This window comes from Polyergus mexicanus, unplaced genomic scaffold (genome assembly GCF_030449975.1).
Source record: "Polyergus mexicanus isolate NDT 795.1 unplaced genomic scaffold, iyPolMexi1.0 SCAF_20, whole genome shotgun sequence".
NCBI lineage: Eukaryota > Metazoa > Arthropoda > Insecta > Hymenoptera > Formicidae > Polyergus > Polyergus mexicanus.
In genome coordinates this window covers 1476729-1497797 of record NW_027223340.1, presented here as the reverse complement: position 1 = coordinate 1497797, position 21069 = coordinate 1476729, and the positions used below count along the sequence as shown (strand labels likewise).

The window sequence follows — 21069 nt, the reverse complement described above, 5'->3', positions numbered from 1 at the left end:
GACTGCCCGCCGTTCGTTAGCGGTGGGCCTTTTTATTAACTCCCCTTGGTTTCCCAGGAGGGGATCGTTTAGCGACAAGACCATGCGTCGTGTCGCTCGATTTTGCGGCAAGATCCGGATGCAAGCTAAGGAGTTCTAAGTAGGACTTCTTTGCTTGCATTTTCGCAATTTCCTTTCTGCTTTTCGGTAGGACTTCTACGTTGCATTTTCGCAACATCCTTATTCCGCGTGCCTTGGTTTCCGCGTTTTCGTAATGGGTGATTGCGCGGTCGCTCGGGCTTCGCGCGTGGCTCGCGTTGTCAGCGCTTCGTTCGGTCAACGTTCGTAACGTGATCTGTATTCGCGTTACACGTTGAGCAATATCTTATTGTATAAAATAATATCTCTCTAAAATAATATGTATCTAATAATTCGTATATAGCCTTCTCGGGCTATAACAACTGATTGAAAGACTGCAAAATTGCTAATAGTAAAATTTTGATAATAAAATTAATAATTGAAAATGGAAGATCATATTTTATTATATTTGTAAAAAAAAACATTATCTTTCGAAAATTGTTTAAACAATAATTTTTTTAAAAATAAAAAAACAGTTTTTAGTGCGATTAAGCATTTTTAACCTCGTATATTGAATCTATGATTAAAATTTTTATTGTTTGCAACGGTTTTGCAATTGACTGCATAAGGCAATCGTTCCACTTGACACAATTGCGACTACACCTAAAAACAAAGCGCGCTTGAGGTTCGATGATATCTGCGGTAAAAGATTCCATATTTTTATATTAAAGTACAATGTTCAAGTTTTTATTCTAATCTTGTCTGAAGTCTCTTGTACATCCAGTTTGTCTGCTACAAATTTTCAGAAATGGTAAAAAATGTGTTTTTTGGAAGTCTCAACCCCATTTTTCTCGAAAACCTGATGTAATAGGCCATTTTGCCTCGCGGATTCAATGCACAAAAGACTATAAGAAATTATTCATTTTTTTAGACAGCAGAAAAAAATATGAAATTACGCCAACTTGTGTAATTGATGTGAATTCTTTAAGCCTGAACATTTTTGGAATAAATTTTTTTTGAATTCTTAAAACTTGTTGAGCAGACATATGCTATTTCATAATAATTTCAAAATTAAAAAAATTTTTGGTGACAAAATTCTAGATGACAAAAATCAAGCAATAAAAATAACTGACAATATAAATGTAAAATAGTGCTAATTATAAAATTATAAATTTTAAAAGAAATCTTAGTTAGAATTATAGTAGTGAGTAGGAAAGCAGAATTATAATAGTTATAGTAGTGAATTATTTCTTTGTATTTTTCGATTTATTATTTATTTCTAACAATATTATATTTCACGCAAACTATATAATCGCACATATAAAAAATGATAACTATAATAATGATGTTTTACATTTCTTGAAATGCATCGCTTGGAGATAATGAAGCATTTCTATTACACCTGATATTTGTATCTGTCATCTTTTTTTCATATGTGTTTGTCATTAATTATACTAGGAAAAAAATATATATGCAATTCAACATTATTTTTAAGATAATTTTAAATTCAACTCAATTTTTTTAATGTAATGGTATACTTTTATTATTAGCATCATCAAAAAACGTACCATTTAATTAATTTTGTGGAGTTAGAGAGACCAAAGCGCGAAGAAAGAATACAAAAGGCCAAATGTAATAAATTTCGAATGTTGCAAAAAAAGAAAACAGCATACAATATTGTTAACATGATAGTTACGGAGTTCACTTAATCAACTTCAAGATGTATGTAATGAGATAATTGAGAAAAATAAAATTGCTATTATAGAAAAGTATGGAAATAGAGCAAAATAGCGTATTACAATTAGACTTATATGTAAGATAATATTTCTTGATCTTTTCTCTATATTCTAATATATTTTTACATTTAAATAAATAAATTGCATATATAAAAAACTTAAAAAGCCCAAAAAAATAATTTACCTATTGAGAGTTGTAAAAAAATAATTCGTAAGTAAAAATAAACTAAAATCCGTAAAGTGATATTAAAATTAGTGAACAACAAATCCGCACAAATAAAAAAAACAAAATGGCTTTCTCTAATCTTACATGAGTTAAAAACTTACAAAATTAGTTGCAAGTGCTTATGTTCTATTACAAATATAAACTGTATCTCTCTACATATGTGCATATATGTAGAAAATTATGCAAAATCTTGCAATTATATAACCTATACAATAAATAGCGACATATTAACAAATATAAATTTTTATTTTATTCACATTTTACAATATGCATAGAACAGCGTATTGCGTGAGAAGCCGAGATAATGTTTTTATAAGTAATATCTTTTGTTGGCCAAAGTGCAATTAAAAATTGTATTTTATTTATACTATTATTTAATTTTTCTTAATTTTTTTTTAGTTTTGTTGTTTTAATTTTATTTATACTATTATTTAATATGTTACTTAATTATTTAAAGTTTAAAAGAGAAATTATTCTATAATAAATCAATTAAAGGTTTATATTTTCTAAATTTGAAAATGAAGGCTCAACATTACTTATAAACCATTTACAGAGAAATAATATTTCTATATCTCTCTTTTTCTCCATTATTTACAGGCAAAAGCTTAATTAATCAATAAATATAAATGTGAAATAGCTTGCAGGAATGCTCAAATGTGCATAAAACGATAGTCTCTTCAATATAAATTATATATTTATCAATAAATTAATAATTAATATATCGGTGATTTAAATGAAACGGCGGATTATATTCCTTTGTAGAATTGACCGTAACTGACGAGTGCACGCACTAGAATGAAGCACGTTAAAATACATCGCTGCAAAGTATTAAATGCGCATGTGCGGTTTTTTATCGAGAAAAACATTTTTTTATGGAGTTATTCTCTATGGGAAATAAACACGTGTTATATTTTCGCCGGCGTCGAAATCGATCGCCTAATTATATACTCTTTCGCGAGGGGAGGTGAAAATTGTCAAGTGTTTCGATCTTACGGTAGTATTATATATCGCGTTGTATTTCCATTAAATTAAGCTATTTGCATTAGAATTTAATATAGTAAAATAAAGCTATAGCTATAATTCAGTTGGCCGATCGAAAGAGGGGGATAAGCAAATCACCAATTTTGCATTGTCGAATGCATCTCTGTGCTCGCGAAGAGATGATCAGCCTCGACTGTCTGCATATCAGTCTTAATCGAACTTTGCTACTTTCGGTTGGTCTATGGCCTTATCAGCAATCGAATCTCGTTCGATTTCAAATAGTCCTGCTTCTTGCTATTTTGATGACCTGTGTTATATTTCAGGTACGTTTACATTTTTAATTATGTTATTATGTGAGAAATAAACTATTTTATCACTAGTTTTATTTTTATTTTTTTCATCTTGCGTTTGCATGTAACTATATTATAAACATAATGTCGTAATTATTCATATCGTATAACATCGAATACATACGTATATACATACATATATAAAAATATATGTATTTTATATATAGGTTAGACTAGTAACTCTTGCCACCTCGAATATCTTCGAATCTAGAACAGTTACGAAAAATTTTTTCTTACAAAAGTTTTATAGTTTCAAAGGGGCCATCGAGTGGTAATAACACAGTTCGTCGGCGTGACGGTGCCTCGGAGATCTCACCATTTTAAATGGAGCTCCCTATTTTTCATTGCATATTCTTGTAGCTTACTTCGAGAGTTTTTCAAAACGCTATAATAAAATATTTTTTCATTATGTACTTTTTGAGTTATTTTATAATTTAATCTAACATATTTTGATATAAAAATTAAAATATCTCGTAAAATATTTAGGGTAAAACTTAAGATTAAGGCTGACCTCACCGATTTCAATGACCTTGATATATGTTAAGGACATAATTCTGAGTAACTTTTTCTTCTCATTTAATCGTCGCTCGTTGCGAGATCACCCTTAATCTTAAGTTATACCATATTTAGTTTACTATAAAAATAATTGTGGTAATTATTTACTATAACGGACCCAGCTTCAATCACGTTGACCTTGATAAATGTTGTCAAGGACATAATCCTGAGTAACTTTTCCTTATAACTTAATCGGCGGCCATTGTTTATTAAAAAGTTATTAACAAATAAAGTTTGAAAAATAAAATATTAATTTTTACATAAGTTTGTAATTTCCACGCAAGAAACGAGGTCCATCTGCATCAGAACCCTGATTTAAATGTGAAACAAGATCTTTACATAATTAATATAATATTAGAAAAAATCAGTACACATAGGAATCAAAAATTTTATTTATTCTACAGTTGCAAATGTACTGTTTTCATCTAAGGGATACAATGTTGCCATTATTTCAAAAAATTTACGTATTCGTTCACAATATTGATATTTGCGTTTAAATATAAACTATATTTTTATTATTGTCAACATAGTTTCGTGAAACTAGATGATTTTCCACGTGAAACAAGGTCGATTTCAACACATTCTCTGTTTACAGGACGAAACACAACAATAGAGGGGGGAAGGGGGACTCACTACGTTCATGCATAAACTTTCCCATTCTCACAACAATTCTGGACTAAACCTTGTTTCGCATTGTAAAGTATATACATGAATACAGTGCGTTCTGCCCCCCCCCCCGCCCCCCTTAACCCAAATCAAATTTTAGTTTTAAATAAGAAATAGGTTTGGGTTAGGTTATATCTTCCGGAAGTGGAGTCCCCCCGCAGGGGGGACGGAACCCACTACATCCACGCATACACTTTCCCATTCACACAACAATTCTGGGCTGAACTTCGTTTTGCATTGTGAAGTATATGCATGGATACAGTGGCTTCCGCCCCCCCTGCGGGGGGGCTCCACTTCCGGAAGATATAACCTAACCCAAACCTATTTCTTATTTGAAATAAAAATTTGGTGTGGATTACGTCGTATAACTTAAACCAAATTTTCGTTTCGAATCTAACTTAAACTTTAAATATCTCAAAAATTATAAGAGACCGCCGATTAAGTTATAAGAAAAAGTTATTCAGGATTAAGTCCTTGACAACATATATCAAGGTCAACGTGATTGGAGCTGGGTCCGTTATAGTAAATAATTACCATAATTGTTTTTAAGAAAAAATATGTAATTATTTACAATGTATTTTTTAAAATAATTATTTGTTTTTTTTCTTTACACTAATTGATTTGTCTCATTATTCTGTACATAAAGATTACGGTAAGATTATCGAAAAATAAATATTTTACGAGATATTTTAATTTTTAAATCAAAATATGTCAGATTAAAGTATAAAATCACTCAAAAAGTACTTAATGAAAAAAATGCTTTATTATAGTGTTTTGAAAAGCTCTCGAGGCAAGCTACAAGAATATGCAATGAAAAACAGGTAGTTTCATTTGAAAAAGTGGAGTTGACCTTGAGATCTCCGAAGTGCTGCCATCCCGACGAACTGTGTTACCGCCACACGATGAGATCTTTGAAACTATAAAACTTTCGTAGGTAAAAATTTTTCGTAACTATTCTAGACTCGAAGATATTCAGGTGACAAGAGTTACTGGTCCACCCTGTATATTTTACGTTATACAATATATATAATTGTTAAATATTTAGATTAACGTATCTACTTCCAATGACTTTGATCCTGAAATATGTTGTCAAGGTCACTGTCCTGAATAGCAAGGGAGTCCAAGAGGATTTAGCTGTCGCTCGTTGTTTATTAAAAAGTTATTACCAAAAAAGGTTTGAAAAATATAGCAGTTAATTTAAGTATTCAAATGTGAAAATAGTACATATATAAACAAAGAAAAGTTATTTAAAGGAGCAAATCATTGATATATTGAAGAGTCTTTTTGTCAAAACAGAAAATAGTTGCTTCGGTCCAAAACAAAATTTGTTATTTTTCTGTTCCATATGAGTTTTCGACTTTCCACATGAAGCAAGCTCTACCCCATCCTTTGGCTTGAAACAAGCCGAAAGTATATGCACTGTAAAGTATATAGGACCCCTCTCCCTCCGGCCCCTATAGGGGAGGGGCTTTACTTCCGGATGATATAACCTAATCCACACAAACCTATCCCTAATTTAAAACTAAAATTTGATTTGGGTTATGTTATATCTTCCGGAAGTGGAGCCCCCCCCCCCATAGTGATGAGGGGGCCGGGGGGAGGGGGGGGAACCACTAGGTCCACGCATACACTTTCCAATTCACACAAGATTTGTGGGATAGATCTCGCTTCGCGTAGAAAGTTGAAAATCCATATGAAATTATTTTATGTTAAGAATAATAATTATATGGCAAATGTAGAAATTCGTATAGATACATGATAATTCGACAAGAGTAACACAAAGACTGGCAATAATAGAAAAGTGAAAGCTTCTAGTAAACAATAATAAACATTAAGAAGTCCTACAGTAGGTCAATATACAAACTCACTATTTTTATATACACGTTGTTTGAAAATTACATACATCTCATTTAAATTCTTGACAAAATATGTCAAGGTCAAAGTCATTGGAGGTGGATACGTTAATCTAAATATTTACTATATATTTTAAATAATAATAATTTAATTTTTAATTTTCAATCTAATATAAAATTATATTTATATACGGGAAGAATTTTTTATTAAATTATGTATATGTATATATATATTTGGGAACGATATTTAACCATATTATTTATTGATCAAGGATATGTACTTTTCTAATCAAATAAAAAAATAATAATTTTAATACAAATAATTAAACTATTATTTATAGTTTACAGCATTTCTTACTTCAAAATGTACTCCGGATTTTTTCATTAGCGTTTTCTCTTCTGCATTACTTTTTCTTGTTTTTGTTATTCAATACACTTGGTTTTATATTAATATTGAAATTGTAAGTAAACCATATATTGCATACCATATTCTTATATACACAGATAAACATTCCTAAGAAATAAATTTGTATGCATAGTATGAATATCATTTTTTCCTGAATTTTACAAAATATTGTATAAAAACGACAGGTGAAGGGTTTGTTGGAGCAATTGCTGAACATCTATGACAACTTAACGGATGAGAATGAAATCAGTATTATGGAAGAATATGGCAGCTATGCAAAACGTTATACGATTGGATTAATCCGTAAGACAATTGCTTTTAGCTTTCATTAAACATTAAGCGTATATGTTTTGTTTAAAAGCGATTAGTAAATTTTTGAAGTAAACCTTATCAACAAGTATGTGCATTACTGTTTTTAAAATATTCTTTAGTGATTGTCATAATCTTTGTTTGCATTCTAATTTTGTATCCATTCTGGCCGCAAATTCTCGACATCTTATTATCTACAAACGAGTCTCTATCACGTCCTCCGCTAAGCGGGATGTTTGTTACCGAGTATTTTGTCGATCAGAAAAAATATTTCTATATGACTTTATTGCACGGAAACGCAGGTCTATTCATAGGAATAGTCATAGTACTAGCGACAGGAACCTTATTGATAGCCTATCTAAAGTATGCCTGCGGAATGTTTCGAATCGCCAGGTAATTATATAAAATACTATGAATTTGAAAATTAAGAATTTAAAAGAATTATATAAGGTGTCTGACATTCTCCGTACAATACTTTGAAGCATGATTTAGAGGTAAAATAGAGTCAAAAATTCTTATACAAAAACTTTGGGCTGCAATGTTTGAGTTATAAGTGTTCAACGCTTGCCAATGATAACGCGTAAAATTCGCGCCGTAACTACATTTACACACATACCGATTTGTCATCTGTTATTGATTTTTTCAAGTCAGGTGATTTTGATTTTTACTGCACAGTTAATTTTATTTTGCGGTTTCCATGTATGTATGTATTACGCGTACATCGTACATTATGGCGATAAGACAATATAAATAAATTATATATTACACGAAAAAAACATTTAATTTTTAAATAATTAAATTAAATTATTCGAATTATTAAATAATAATCAATTGTTAATAATAATAAATAATATTAATATCATATTATTAATATAGATATTAATAATAAATATTATTAAATATAATTATATGTATTATTATTATTATTATTATTATTATCTATAATTAGTATTAATATTATTATTTATTTTTATTATTTATATTATTATTATAATTATAATTATAAATGTTATTAATATTATATTGTATTATTAATATTTTATTATTAATAATATTATTAATATTAATTATTACATATTAACAATATTTTATTATTTTATTATTATTTAATTATTATAATCATTTAAGTTTTAATATTTTTAAGTGGGAGAGGGACACTTTGAACATCTTCTTTGTATAACCAAAACAAAATGGATTTTTGCTTATAACATTTATAATAGAAACTAATTTATTATTACCGTTTTCAAAATTTTTACGTTTCGGAAAAAATAAAATAATTTATTAAACCACACAGTTTTACTCTTTCTTCAAAACCTGAAAAGACAGGAGAAATATAATAATTTTAGATTACTTTCCACAAATATCATACAATCTTTAATTAAAACCAAAAAGTATTTCGTTCTTCAAATGTATTGCGTTTTACGATTAAAAAAAATTGAAAATTGAATAATAACAATAATAATAAAATAACAATAAAACTATCAAATATTAATAATTAATATAACAATTAATATTAATAATATTATTAACAATGAAATATACATGAGGAGGTTCCGTTTGCCTACATTCCCGATTGCCATCAGCTCCGTTTGCCTACAAGCGTTATCGCGCACATGTAAAAATTAAAGATACGAACATACGTTTGCACACATGACATTATTGCGCACATGCACATTGCACACATGACTTCATTGCACACATAAAATAAGAAAATTGTATTAACGTTTTACACATATAATTTGGGACCTCCCCCCCATGAAATATTAGTGATAAGACATAATATTAATAATATTTATAATAATAATAATAAAAATAATAATAACAATAATGTAATAATAATAATAATGTAATAATAATGATAATATTAATAATAATAATAATAAGAATAAGAATAAGAATAATAATAATAATAACAACAATAACAATAATAATAACAAGATAAATAATAATAATAATAATAATAATAATAATAATAATAATAAATAATAATATTAATTATAAATAACAATAATAATAATATTTATATTTATTTTTATTGATATTTATTCCTAATATTTATATAAATAATATAAAATTAATATTATTATTAATGATATTATTTATTATATTATTATTATTTATTATTAATAATTAATTATTATTTAATAATTTAATAATTTGATTAAATTATTTAAGAATAAAATGTTTTCTCTCTTCGTATAAGATTAATAATTTGTTAATGTTAGTTTGTCGCTATAATGTAGGATGTATGCGTAATACACACGTACATAAGAAACCACAAAATAAAATCAGCTGTGCAATAAAAATCAATATCACCTGACTTAAAAAAATCAATAAGATACATCAAGATGACAGATCGGTATGCGTGTAAGTGTAGTTATTGCGTGAGTTCTACGCAATATCATTGTCAAACTTTGATCGCTTATAATTTAAAAACTATTGCAACCTCAAAATTTTTATATGAGAGTTTTTGATTTTATTTTTTCTCTAGAACACGCTAATAAAGTATATTGTACGAAGATTATGAGACATTCTGCATATAAATACGGCAAAAGAATCGCTTGCAGTTATCGCCTCAAGCAAGCATTTGTAGTCGATACTTTACGAAAGGGCAGTTTACAAAATAAGAATTTGATTTATAAGAAATTGATTCATGCTGTGGATATGCATCGCGAAGCTCTAAAGTGAGTATTTAAAAAACAATAATACGTACAGGAAGAGTAATACTCCCTTTTTTTCTCTCTTGAAGATTTTCAGACTCATCGATATCAAAATTCAAAGTAATGTTCTCCTTAATAATAGTAGTCGGAGTGATCGGCGCGAGTCTCAATTTTTTTCGAGTAAGTCTTATCTCTTTTCTCTCAAATACACTTATAGACTTTATCATAAAATCAATTACTCTCGAATTTTCCAGTCACTGTCAAATTTTCTCTAAAGTTGCACGAGATATCAAGACTAATCTTGATATTCTTATTTAATAAATAAAAATATGCATATTAACAAATCTAGAAATAATTAATACAATAAACAAAATGAACTACACACACATATATGTCTTGTTTTGAGTCTCGTACAATTCTAATTCTCACCGACCTGTTCAGTCTAATTCGAAATTTGCTTTAAAATTAACGTTCAGCTCTTAGTTAAGATTTCATTGCACTCGTACTTTAGCTTTTTCAGGCGCTGTCATTTGGATATGCGGAGGAACTTTTCTTACCTTTACTAAGTGCGATCGTTTATACGTCGTATGTATTTGTAGGCGATTATGTTGCACAAAAAGTTATGGATCACAATAATGATGTGTTTGTCACTGCGTAAGGAAAACATCCATACAATACAATCACGCGCGCGTATTCGTTTTGCGGATTATAAAAAAAAAATCATATAATAAAATATAAAAGAATATATAATAAAAAAGAATCAGATTTAATTACTATAATTTAAGAGAAACAAACATAATAAGTATGTATGTGCGTGTGACGAAAATAATTGATAAATTTTCTTATTCTTCACTAATCTATTTTCTTATTTTTTTCTAATCATTAATTTCTCATCATATAGATATAATATTCAATGGTACACAGCTTCCTTAAACATACAAAAAATGATATTGTTCTTATTGCAAAGAGGTACCAAGACTTTCAGTCTAAATATTGCTGGATTAATTGTGGGATCATTGGAAGGTGCAGTTACGGTAAGAGATATACAATACAGGGTGTCTTAGACCACCCATACACCCCTTTTCTTTCAAAAACTAAGCATTTTACAGAAAAACGTCTTGAACAAAATTGTATAGTTTTGAGGAGAACATAAGATGGTGTCATTGGTTTGACCTTGGATGGCATCGTTAAGGTCAAGTCAAGGACACCTTTAATTTCTTAAATGAAACCCCCTATTTTTCATTACATATTCTTGTAGCTTATCTCGAGAGCTTTCCAAAACACTATAATAAAGTATTTTTTCATTAAGTGCTTTTTGAGTTATTTTATATTTTAATGTGACATATTTTGATATAAAAAATAAAATATTTCGTAAAATATTCAGTTTTCAATAATCTTACCGTAATATTTTTATGTACAGAATAATGAGACAAATCAATTAGTGCCAAAAAAACAAATAATTATTTTAAAAAATCATTGTAAATAATTTTCTTAAAAACAATTATTTTTTTATACTAATTGATTTGTCTCGTTATTTTGTACATAAAAGTATTACGGTAAGATTATCAAAAACTGAATATTTTACGAAATATTTTATTTTTTATACCAAAATATGTCACATTAAAATATAAAATAACTCAAAAAGTACTTTATGAAGAAATACTTTATTATAGTGTTTTGGAAAGCTCTCGACATAAGCTATAAGAATATGCAATAAAAAATAGGGGATTCCATTTAAGAAATTAAAGGTGTCCTTGACTTGACCTTAACGATGCCATCCAAGGTCAAATCAATGACACCATCTTATGTTCCCCTCAAAACCATACAATTTTTGTTCACGTTTTTCTCTAAAATGCTTAGTTTTTGAAAGAAAAGGGGTGTACGGATGGTCTAGGACACCCTGTATGTGTATCAGAATATACAGTGTATATTTGGTTTAAGTGTGTATGCACTTAGTTATTTTTTTAAATAATAGAGTTATATTGTATAAAAAATGTATCAAATAAAAAAGTTATTTTACGGAGATCTATAAATCTACATATATAATGTGACTTAAACGAAAATTTCAAATTATTTTTTTTTTTGCTTCCTTATAGAGGAAGCTTCGTTTTTCGTGATAAAATTTTTTTTTGAATTTTTTATGCTGATGTGTTTAAAATATCCCAAAGTATTGAAAAATCATATTCCTAAAAAAATGTATGTATGTACGTATGTATGTATGTATGTATTTACGCGATATATCGTACAACCTTTAACTTTTGCAATTTTTGAGATATCGGACTAAATTTTTTTAAATGAATAGAGTATTATTAGGATTAAAGAATGGATAGTATTGAATTTGGTGAGAATCGGTGATAGAATTCATTTCTAATAAAATTTTTAATTTTTTGAGATAAGGGTTCACTTTCTATTAAATTTTGAGTTTTTTTGAGAAATGTCTGTACATGCTCTAACTTTCGCAAATTTCGAGATATCGGTTTCTTTTATGAGGAAGCCATAATTGCAAAAATCTGCTTGCTTTAAGGAGCTTAAGCTTTCTGAGTAAACTAAAATGATGAGAAAGCTATGTGCAAGTTTTTAATTTGCACAATTTTCATCTTGTTTTAAATGTTATTCATGTAACAGTTTTATTTGTTTTAATGCAATAATATATCCATTTTACTACAAATTATAAGAAGTATTTTATGACAGATTCAATATCGTGCAATAGAGTGAAATAAAAATCAATAATTGTTGATAAAATATTGTCATTTATGTTGCTTCTATAATATATATGTGAGAATGGAAAAACAAAATATCTGTAATAAGAGTGTTTATCATATTTATCTGTATTTATAGAATACTACTACAAATTATTTATTATTAACATTATAAAATTTTTCAACAAAATAATTTTTATTCCAAATATATATATATATATATATACAGGATAGTACAGAAATGTTTTAACAAACTTTGGGGATGAGTTCTCCACACAAAAACAAGAAAAAAATGTCATCTAAACATATATAAAAAAATATCTATATATATATATATATATATATATATATATATATATATATATATATATATGTATAAAACTCTATTATATAAATATAAAATAATAACTGAGTGTATACACTTATAAACACTGTATATTTCATAAACATAAAATACAATATGTTTAACAAGTAAAAGGAGTAGTAAGTAAAACAAGAAAATGTACGTCATTACAGTTGTTGAGTACCATACTATCATACTTTACCGTTCTTTATTCTGTACGGACTTGACACAAGATGCGTCTATTAATCGAATAACAATAATGGAAATAAATAGTTGTGTGTAGATATAAATGATATTAATTATTATCTATGAAGTAAGTTAATTGATTGATGAATAATACTAATAGACATGTAATATATATGTAATTCTTAAGGAAATAGAAAAGCATATAAAGTTTACAATAAATTCTGGAAACATGTACTCTTTATCCGTAATAAATTGATAAAGCATATATGTCATATAGAGTAATCGAGACACGTTAAAATTACGTCATCATAAACTAACAAAGGCAATAGTAATTCCGCCGCGATATCAGACTCTTTGTCTAGAAGTATTCTATGAGAAATATAATAAATATCCACTAATGTCATTGTGTATGTATGTGAAATCCGTGTATATATATGTAATAAGATCACGTGTACAAAACCAAAAAAGACAAAATTTTTTTTTATTAAATGTTACAAAAGAAAACAAAAAAAACAAAAACATGTATATACTCGGTTACTTCTTTAAATAATAGTTATATAAAAAAAGTTTAATTTTTTTTTGCTTAAAAAGATCTGTATATATAATAAACAAAAATTTTAATTAGTTCTTTTTTAAATATTATTTATATGATAGTTATTTATTTTTTCAAATGGAATAATATGTATAATTTGTAAGGCATTTTATGACAAATTCGATAACATGCAATAAAGGTAGATAATCAATAACTGTTCATAAAATTTTGTAACTTGTCTTGCTTTTATAATAGATATAAGGAAAACAAAAAATTTCCAATACTTTTATTGGATATATATATATATATATATATATATATATATATAATAAAAACTTTTGTTTATTAGTAAGAGTCATACTTTAAAGTTGTCCTACCTCATATTCCACTGGTAATAATTTTATAACCAACACGACACACACGCATGTCAAATCGATAAACGTTTCTTTTCAAAGTGAAACATCCCTCACGAGTGCACGCACAAGACTGAAGCATGAAACCGCGTCGCTGGAAAGAAGCATTTCGACGCTTGCGCAGACTTCGATGGAGAAGCTACTTTATGTATGTTTCTCCATGCGTGAAACAAACACTTTCAAACTTCTTTCCATGTGAAATCGATCGTCCCTTCCTTGATAAAATTGTTAAAGTACAGGAGCTTTGTTTTCAATATTTTGTATTCTCTTTAGTTATTAAATATAGCTATTACATATTTTTGGTAATTATTCAGAATCACGGCTCCACCTGCAAATGGGCTGCAAATAGTTTTGACAACTTTTTATACTTAGAGAATAATGTAAATAACAATTTTTAATCGGGGAAGCCCCCCAAAAAAAGTTATAGATCGAAGTTATAAAGGGTTTTACAACTTTCCACGCAAAGCGAGGTTTCCACCCAAAGCGAGGTTCAACACAAACCTACATGTCTAATTTTTTTGATAGTAGAGCTCCCCTCCCTTCTCCCCGCACGGAGGGGGGGGGGGCGGAACATACTATCTCCACGCATATACTTTTTAATACGAAGTGAAATTCTACATGTGGAAACTCACTTTGCATTATAAAATATACGCGTGAAAGCGGTATGTTCCATCTCCTTTCCTGTGATGGAGGGGGGGGGGGGGAGGTTCCACTATCAAAAAACTAGACACATAGTTTACGTTGAACCTCGCTTTGAGTGGAAATCTCGCTTTGCGTGGAAAGTTGTAAAACCCTTTATAACTTTCTATAATTTTTTTTTGGAGGGTTTCCCCCCAACTAAAAATGGTTATTTATATTTCCTTCTAAACATAAAAAGTCCGTAAAAAAATCTGCAGCTCATTTGCAGGTGGAGCAGTGATTCTGAATAATTACCATATTTTTTATAAAGCAAGTATTATTTGTTAAATAAAACAGAAAAGGATGGCCCGAAGAATGAGACCAAAATGTTTTTTGTTTCATATCGATAGATTATGATAAACTATTTTTATTGCCCTTTTTATTTTATTTAATTTAAAAAAAACCGTATTTCTTTAAAACTGCGTACTTGAATTCATCAACAAAGTTTTTTCTACCACAATGTTTTTTAATCATTATGTGATTATATACAACACTTTTTGCATAAACGCTCATAATTAAAGTTGATTCTTTTCATTACATTTGCTCGAGTAAATCTTTCTTGAATAAATAACTTTTTTAAACGCGATAATTTAAATTTTTGATTTAAAAACAATGTTAAATATTATTATCACGATTATTATTATAGATAAAATGTTTATTACAGCAACTTCAAGATATTTGTAACCAGTTAAAAGACAAAAATAAATTTGCTATTATTGAAAAGTGTGGAAAAATAACGCGAGAAATATTTTACAACTATATGTAAGACGTTATTTCATAGCAATGATTACACGTGAAATTAGATAAATTACAATCGCGAGACAAATTAAACATTTCAATTAATCCGATTAATCACTTTGTGATTCTTAACCTACATATATTAACCATATTTCTATTAAAATAAAAAATTATAAAAATTGCATTATAGAAAATATTTGTACATATTTCTATATCTGTTTAATTATTAATAGAATTATAATTATATGTATTATGGTATTAAAAATATACAAAATTTCACAATTAATATTTTGCAAAAATATTAGAACAAAAAAATAATTAAAGCATCAAACAATAAAATTATTTTAAAAAATATTGATATATTTGAAATATTTGAATTCCTATTTATGTAACTATTCCTTTTAAATGTTCTTAGCTGTGTTCGATGCATTTATTACCATTTTACTGTCAATTTGGTCATAGATTCTTGATATTGATTTGAATATAAACAAGTCTCAGCAACGGCAGACAGTGCCTGAGTATTTTGTCGATCAAGAAAAATATTTTTATTTAATTTTACTGCATAAAAACGTTATTCGTATTGGGATGACTACGTTGACCGGAAACGGTGCTTGTAGGATATATCATATATGTATATGAAATGTTTAAAATTACAAAATGAAAAAAATAACTTTAGAAATAATTATACAAATATAACTACAAATAAATTTTTTGTTTATTTTTTTTTTAAATGTATCAAATTAATCAATTTTGTAAAAATTATTTAGTGTGCCCACAAAATAAATAATATTCCTTCGCATTTTTTTTCTATTTAAAAAGAAAAAATGATATATTTTTATGGAATCAAGGAGCTTTAAAGGCTAATCTACAATGTGCTCTTTGTTTCCTGTTTCTTGCTTTTTGCCTCTTGCTTTTTTGCCTCTTTGCGCACTGTTTTACCGACAATTGTGTTTTTTGTCACGTGTTTCTTGTTTCTTCTGGAGTTCGTCAACTTTTATCTCGGGCGACAGAAAACGAAGAAACGTCGCGTTAAATACGATGATATCGCGGACACAGCGGAGTGAACGCGAAGTGCGAGATAAACAAAAAATAATATGTCGGACAAAGAAAATGAAGAAAATCAGGTGGATGAAGCTTTTGGCGAACTGCTCGCCAATTTCGTCCAAAGAAATCCTTGTCTTTATGATAAAAAGTGCAAAGAATATAAAGACAAGAACTTCGTCGCTGATACATGGAGCTCCATCGCAAGTGCCTGCAATATGTCAGGTAAATAAACAAAAAATGTTTTAATTTTGAGATAAAAATATGGACTCATTTGTATAGTTTGTAGATATTTTATGGATACTGGATGGTCGCATAATTCAAGGGATAAGTTTAGGTTAGATTAGTTTGGAGAGATTATAGTTCATTTTATTTTGCAGTGGACATGGTACAGAAACAGTGGAAAATTCTTCGCGGTCAATTCACTCGAGAACACCGCCTTGAGAAGATGTACGAGCCATCGGGTACAGGGAATGACACTTCTAAGAGGCCACGGAAAACATGGTACTTGTATCACTCCCTTCTCTTTTTGGCACCACATGTGGCCCATCGCAGTACATCTAGCAACTTTGTGCGAGGGAGTACAATAATCACTCAATCATCCCCGTCAACACCACAATCTGCATTACAGTTAGCATCGCAGTCAGCATCTGGATCATCGTTTAGCAATGTGTGGACCAGTGTTGCCAGAGTTGGTACAATTGTACCAGATTTGGTACTTTTTAAATTAAAAAGTACGTTGATACTACTTTGAAAAAAAGAGTGCAAATCTGGTACTATTTCGACATTTGTCGAATTCAATAATTTTTCGTCCGAAACAACCAATCAGATTATGCATTGAAAGTTGAGAATGATGATTGAAATTTGACAATTAAAACAAAAAAATTTTAACTCCTTTGTTCTTTTTTGTTCTGATTAGTCAAATTCCAATCTTAAATCTTCAATCTTCAATGCGTAGTTTGATGAGCTTAATAGATTATGCAAGGTTTAGATTGCGTTCCGAAATTCATTGGCAATGTTAGCAATGAATTTCGGAACGCAGCCTTAAAAAGCAAATATGTTCCAGTTCTACATTTTTACCATATTTTATGCTTCTATAACATATGTATATTTCTATTACACAGTTTATGTTGCATTATTATAGTTACTGTTTCTTGGAAAATTTTGATTATTATATATGTTTAATTCTATTATATAGTTTATATAGTATATTTTTATAGTTTGTGTTGCATTATTATAAGTATCGTCGTCTCTGTTCTTAAACAATTTTTTATCCGATAATAAAATGAAAAGGTAAATTTTTTTATATATTTTTATCAACTTTATTATACTTCGTATATTAATTAATATTAAAAATGTGTTTATATTTTAAGTTAGAAAAATGTATTTTTAGTTTATTTCTCTGTTGTGAATATATTTTGTATGATATATTTATTTCACAGGTGTAAAAGTTCTGATAAAATATCTGATAAAGCATCTAACAAAGAAAATGATTGCAGTATTGCTAAGAAAAGAAAAAATTATCAGCATAAATTTAACAATAATTGGACAAAACAATTTCCTTGGTTAAGCAAATATAAAACCCAGACAGCACAAAACATCCTCAGGATCATCCTGAATATGTCCAGGACGGTTCAGGACATTTGTAGGATGTTTTAAGATATATTATTATAAATATATTTATAAAAATTTAATATGCATACATAATTATTTTTAGTTGTGTCGGCTATTTAATATAATTTAGAAATCTTAAGTATTATAATAAGTATTAATGTCCTATAAATGTCCACTGGATAACCCCTGGATGTCTGTAGGATATATCTGCCCTGTCTATTATATTGGATTTCCAGAGGACATATACATGTGCAATTAATTGTTAACATTAATTTCATTTAATATTAATAATTGAATTTGATGCGCACATTTTCATATATCCAAAATTATTATTTATTTAATATTTTATGAGAAATGTTACTGTTCGCAACATTCCAAAAACTTTACAAACAATAGAAATAGAGTATTCAATCGCTAGTTCGTTTGTTTACCGCTATGCGACACGCGAACTCGTATTTGAGATTTGGTCATGAGAATTATATAAAGCTTACAAAGAGCAACTGACAGGAAATTACAAATGTAATTATTTTCTATCAGTTCAATTTCTGATGCAATCCCAACATTGGGAATTCAGATATTGGATTGTTTAGAAAATATTACACAACTCAAACCCGGGAGCCAAACCTAAAATATTCATGTACAGCACGAAAGCCTCAAATATTAAAGAACGGTGAACTATTTTTAATATTAGATTTTTAATATTGGCAGTAAATAACAAAACATAATTTTAATTTATATTGAAATTTTTAAATTTGCTCCTTGAAACATACGAAAAATATCCCTAACATATCCTATAAAAATCCTTAGGATGTTCCACAGGATCTCCCTGGATTCTCCAGAGGTTAATATACGGCTATCATTTACTCTTCCTCAGGACATCCAGAGGAGATCTGAGGATTACAATGGGATATCCTGAGGATATCCTACATGTATGTCCTGGATGCCCTTTGGACGTCCTAAGGACATCCTTGTGCTGTCTGGGGAGTATCATGGTATTTTGTGCAATATCTCCATCAGTTCCGTGAAAGAATTCTATGTATGAAATTCTAATATATTATGCTATTTATTAACATGTTTTAACACCTATTTCAGATATAAGAGAACTGAGAGCCACATATCCTACGCATCTATAGTAATTTGCACAGCAGATCTGTACATGGAGCACTAGAAAAGAATTGATTAACAAAGCACGAGATTCTTTTAAGCGAGAGTTTACTATAATTTTCTCCGCTATTAGAATCCTGTGAAATGTTATGAAAATATCAACAATCATCTATTTATATTTTTGGGAAATTAATCTTTTATTCTCAAAGCATGTTTGTACAATGACATTTATTGTTCATTACAAGCAATCATAACAAAACTCTACAAAAAGTTACATCATACTATATATATATTTATATATATATATATGCAAATTACTATAGATGCGTAGGATATGTGGCCCAGTTCTGTTATATCTGAAATAGGCGTTTAAAAATATTAATAAATAGCATAATATAGATATATTAGAATTTCATATACAGAATAACTTTAGTAGAAATATTATCAAATCTCATGAGTATATTATATTATTATATTATATTATAGTATACGTACGTACAGTTTATTAAATAGATTACCCTAAGGCTACAGAAACAGCAACTTGTATTGTAAATGACTTCTTTCACAACACTGATGGAGATATCGATATTTTCATAACATTTCACAAGATTCTAATATGATTCTAATGGAGAAAATTTTAATAAACTTTCGCTTAAAAGAATCTCGTATTTTGTTAATGAATATATATATATATATATATATATATATATATATATACAGGGTGACCCATTTTAACTTAGGCAGCCAAATAACTCGAAAAATAAGCACACTACGAAAAAATGTTTAGAATCAAAATTTTGTCATTTCGAGGGGGACGTACAATGACGTTAAAATGAGCCCCCCCACCCCTTCCCCTGGGCGGTGAGGGGGGGGCAAGTTTGAAATCTTAAATGGGAACCCCTATTTTTTATTGCATATTCGGAATCTTTGGCTAAAAACACATACAATTTGTCTGAAACATTTTTCTCGATTCATGATAGATGGCGCTGTAATCGACGAAATTCAATTTCTTCGATTTCTCTTACTGAGAACCCATGCTTACGATTCTGCAATAAATTAACAATAAAAATACCACGTTTTAAAAATACCAGTTCTCGTTCTATTTGACGGGTACTAATATGGGGATTTTGATGAACCATAGCCAAAACTGCGAGCAATCTAGGGTCATTATTATTATGAAGTCTATTCCTTCGCCTTTCGCGATGAAGTGGATTATTACGAGATCTCCTTTCAATGTTTATAATTTGTTGATCAGTAGGATGGCGGCGATTTGGGAATCGCTCCGCATAAGTACGGGCAGTAAGTCTGTAATTTCTACCACATTCGCCAAAGGTTATAAGAATATCGACTACTTCTGTAGGCGTATAATTTGCCATTTTACCAGAATTTTATCAGAGTACAAATGTTAAAAAAATACATAAACACTTGTGACTTTGGCACTAAATGGACAAAATTTTGGAGGGATACGTAGAGGAACTCCATCAGATGGAAAGTCCAAAATGTCTCGGTACTTTGCACCATTCAAGTTGCCTAAAGGGCAGGTTACGCTAAAAGCAGTTTCTTGAGAAGTAATTAATGAGTAATAAAAAATAATGAGAAGTTTGTTTTAAGACTAATTTCGAGTATTAACAATGAAAACGTGGTATTTTTATTGTTAATTTATTGCAGAATCGTAAGCATGGGTTCTCAGTAAGAGAAATCGAAGAAATTGAATTTCGTCGATTACAGCGCCATCTATCATGAATCGAGAAAAATGTTTCAGACAAATTGTATGTGTTTTTAGCCAAAGATTCCGAATATGCAATAAAAAATAGGGGTTCCCATTTAAGATTTCAAACTTGCCCCCCCTCACCGCCCAGGGGAAGGGGTGGGGGGGCTCATTTTAACGTCATTGTAAGTACTCTGCGTTGATACCACTGCTT

The 21069-nt window shown here is 28.8% G+C and overlaps 2 protein-coding genes across 4 annotated transcripts in view; both read left to right on the top strand.

Annotated features, from left to right (window-relative positions):
* Nucleotides 1-3120: 3120 nt before the first annotated feature.
* On the top strand, nucleotides 3121-13164 carry LOC138941682 (uncharacterized). 3 transcript variants are annotated; one of them, XM_070311531.1, is made up of 9 exons: nucleotides 3121-3323; nucleotides 6766-6885; nucleotides 7016-7133; nucleotides 7442-7532; nucleotides 9695-9823; nucleotides 9889-9979; nucleotides 10311-10453; nucleotides 10701-10833; nucleotides 13015-13164. In XM_070311531.1, the coding sequence occupies exons 1-9, from the start codon at nucleotides 3156-3158 to the stop codon at nucleotides 13066-13068; spliced, it is 1047 nt and encodes a 348-aa protein (XP_070167632.1). In that variant the 5' UTR covers nucleotides 3121-3155; the 3' UTR covers nucleotides 13069-13164. The 3 variants fall into 3 exon arrangements, with proteins under 3 accessions (XP_070167632.1, XP_070167631.1, XP_070167630.1); XM_070311530.1 differs by having other exon boundaries at nucleotides 7262-7532; nucleotides 9707-9823; XM_070311529.1 differs by having other exon boundaries at nucleotides 7262-7532.
* Nucleotides 13165-16482: 3318 nt separating this feature from the next.
* LOC138941630 (uncharacterized) overlaps nucleotides 16483-21069 on the top strand; it is an 11148-nt gene continuing 6561 nt past the window's right edge. Inside the window, exons 1-2 of the mRNA XM_070311474.1 lie at nucleotides 16483-16654; nucleotides 16810-17144. Coding sequence (XP_070167575.1) covers nucleotides 16483-16654; nucleotides 16810-17144 — 507 coding nt within the window. The remainder of the gene's footprint in view (nucleotides 16655-16809; nucleotides 17145-21069) is intronic.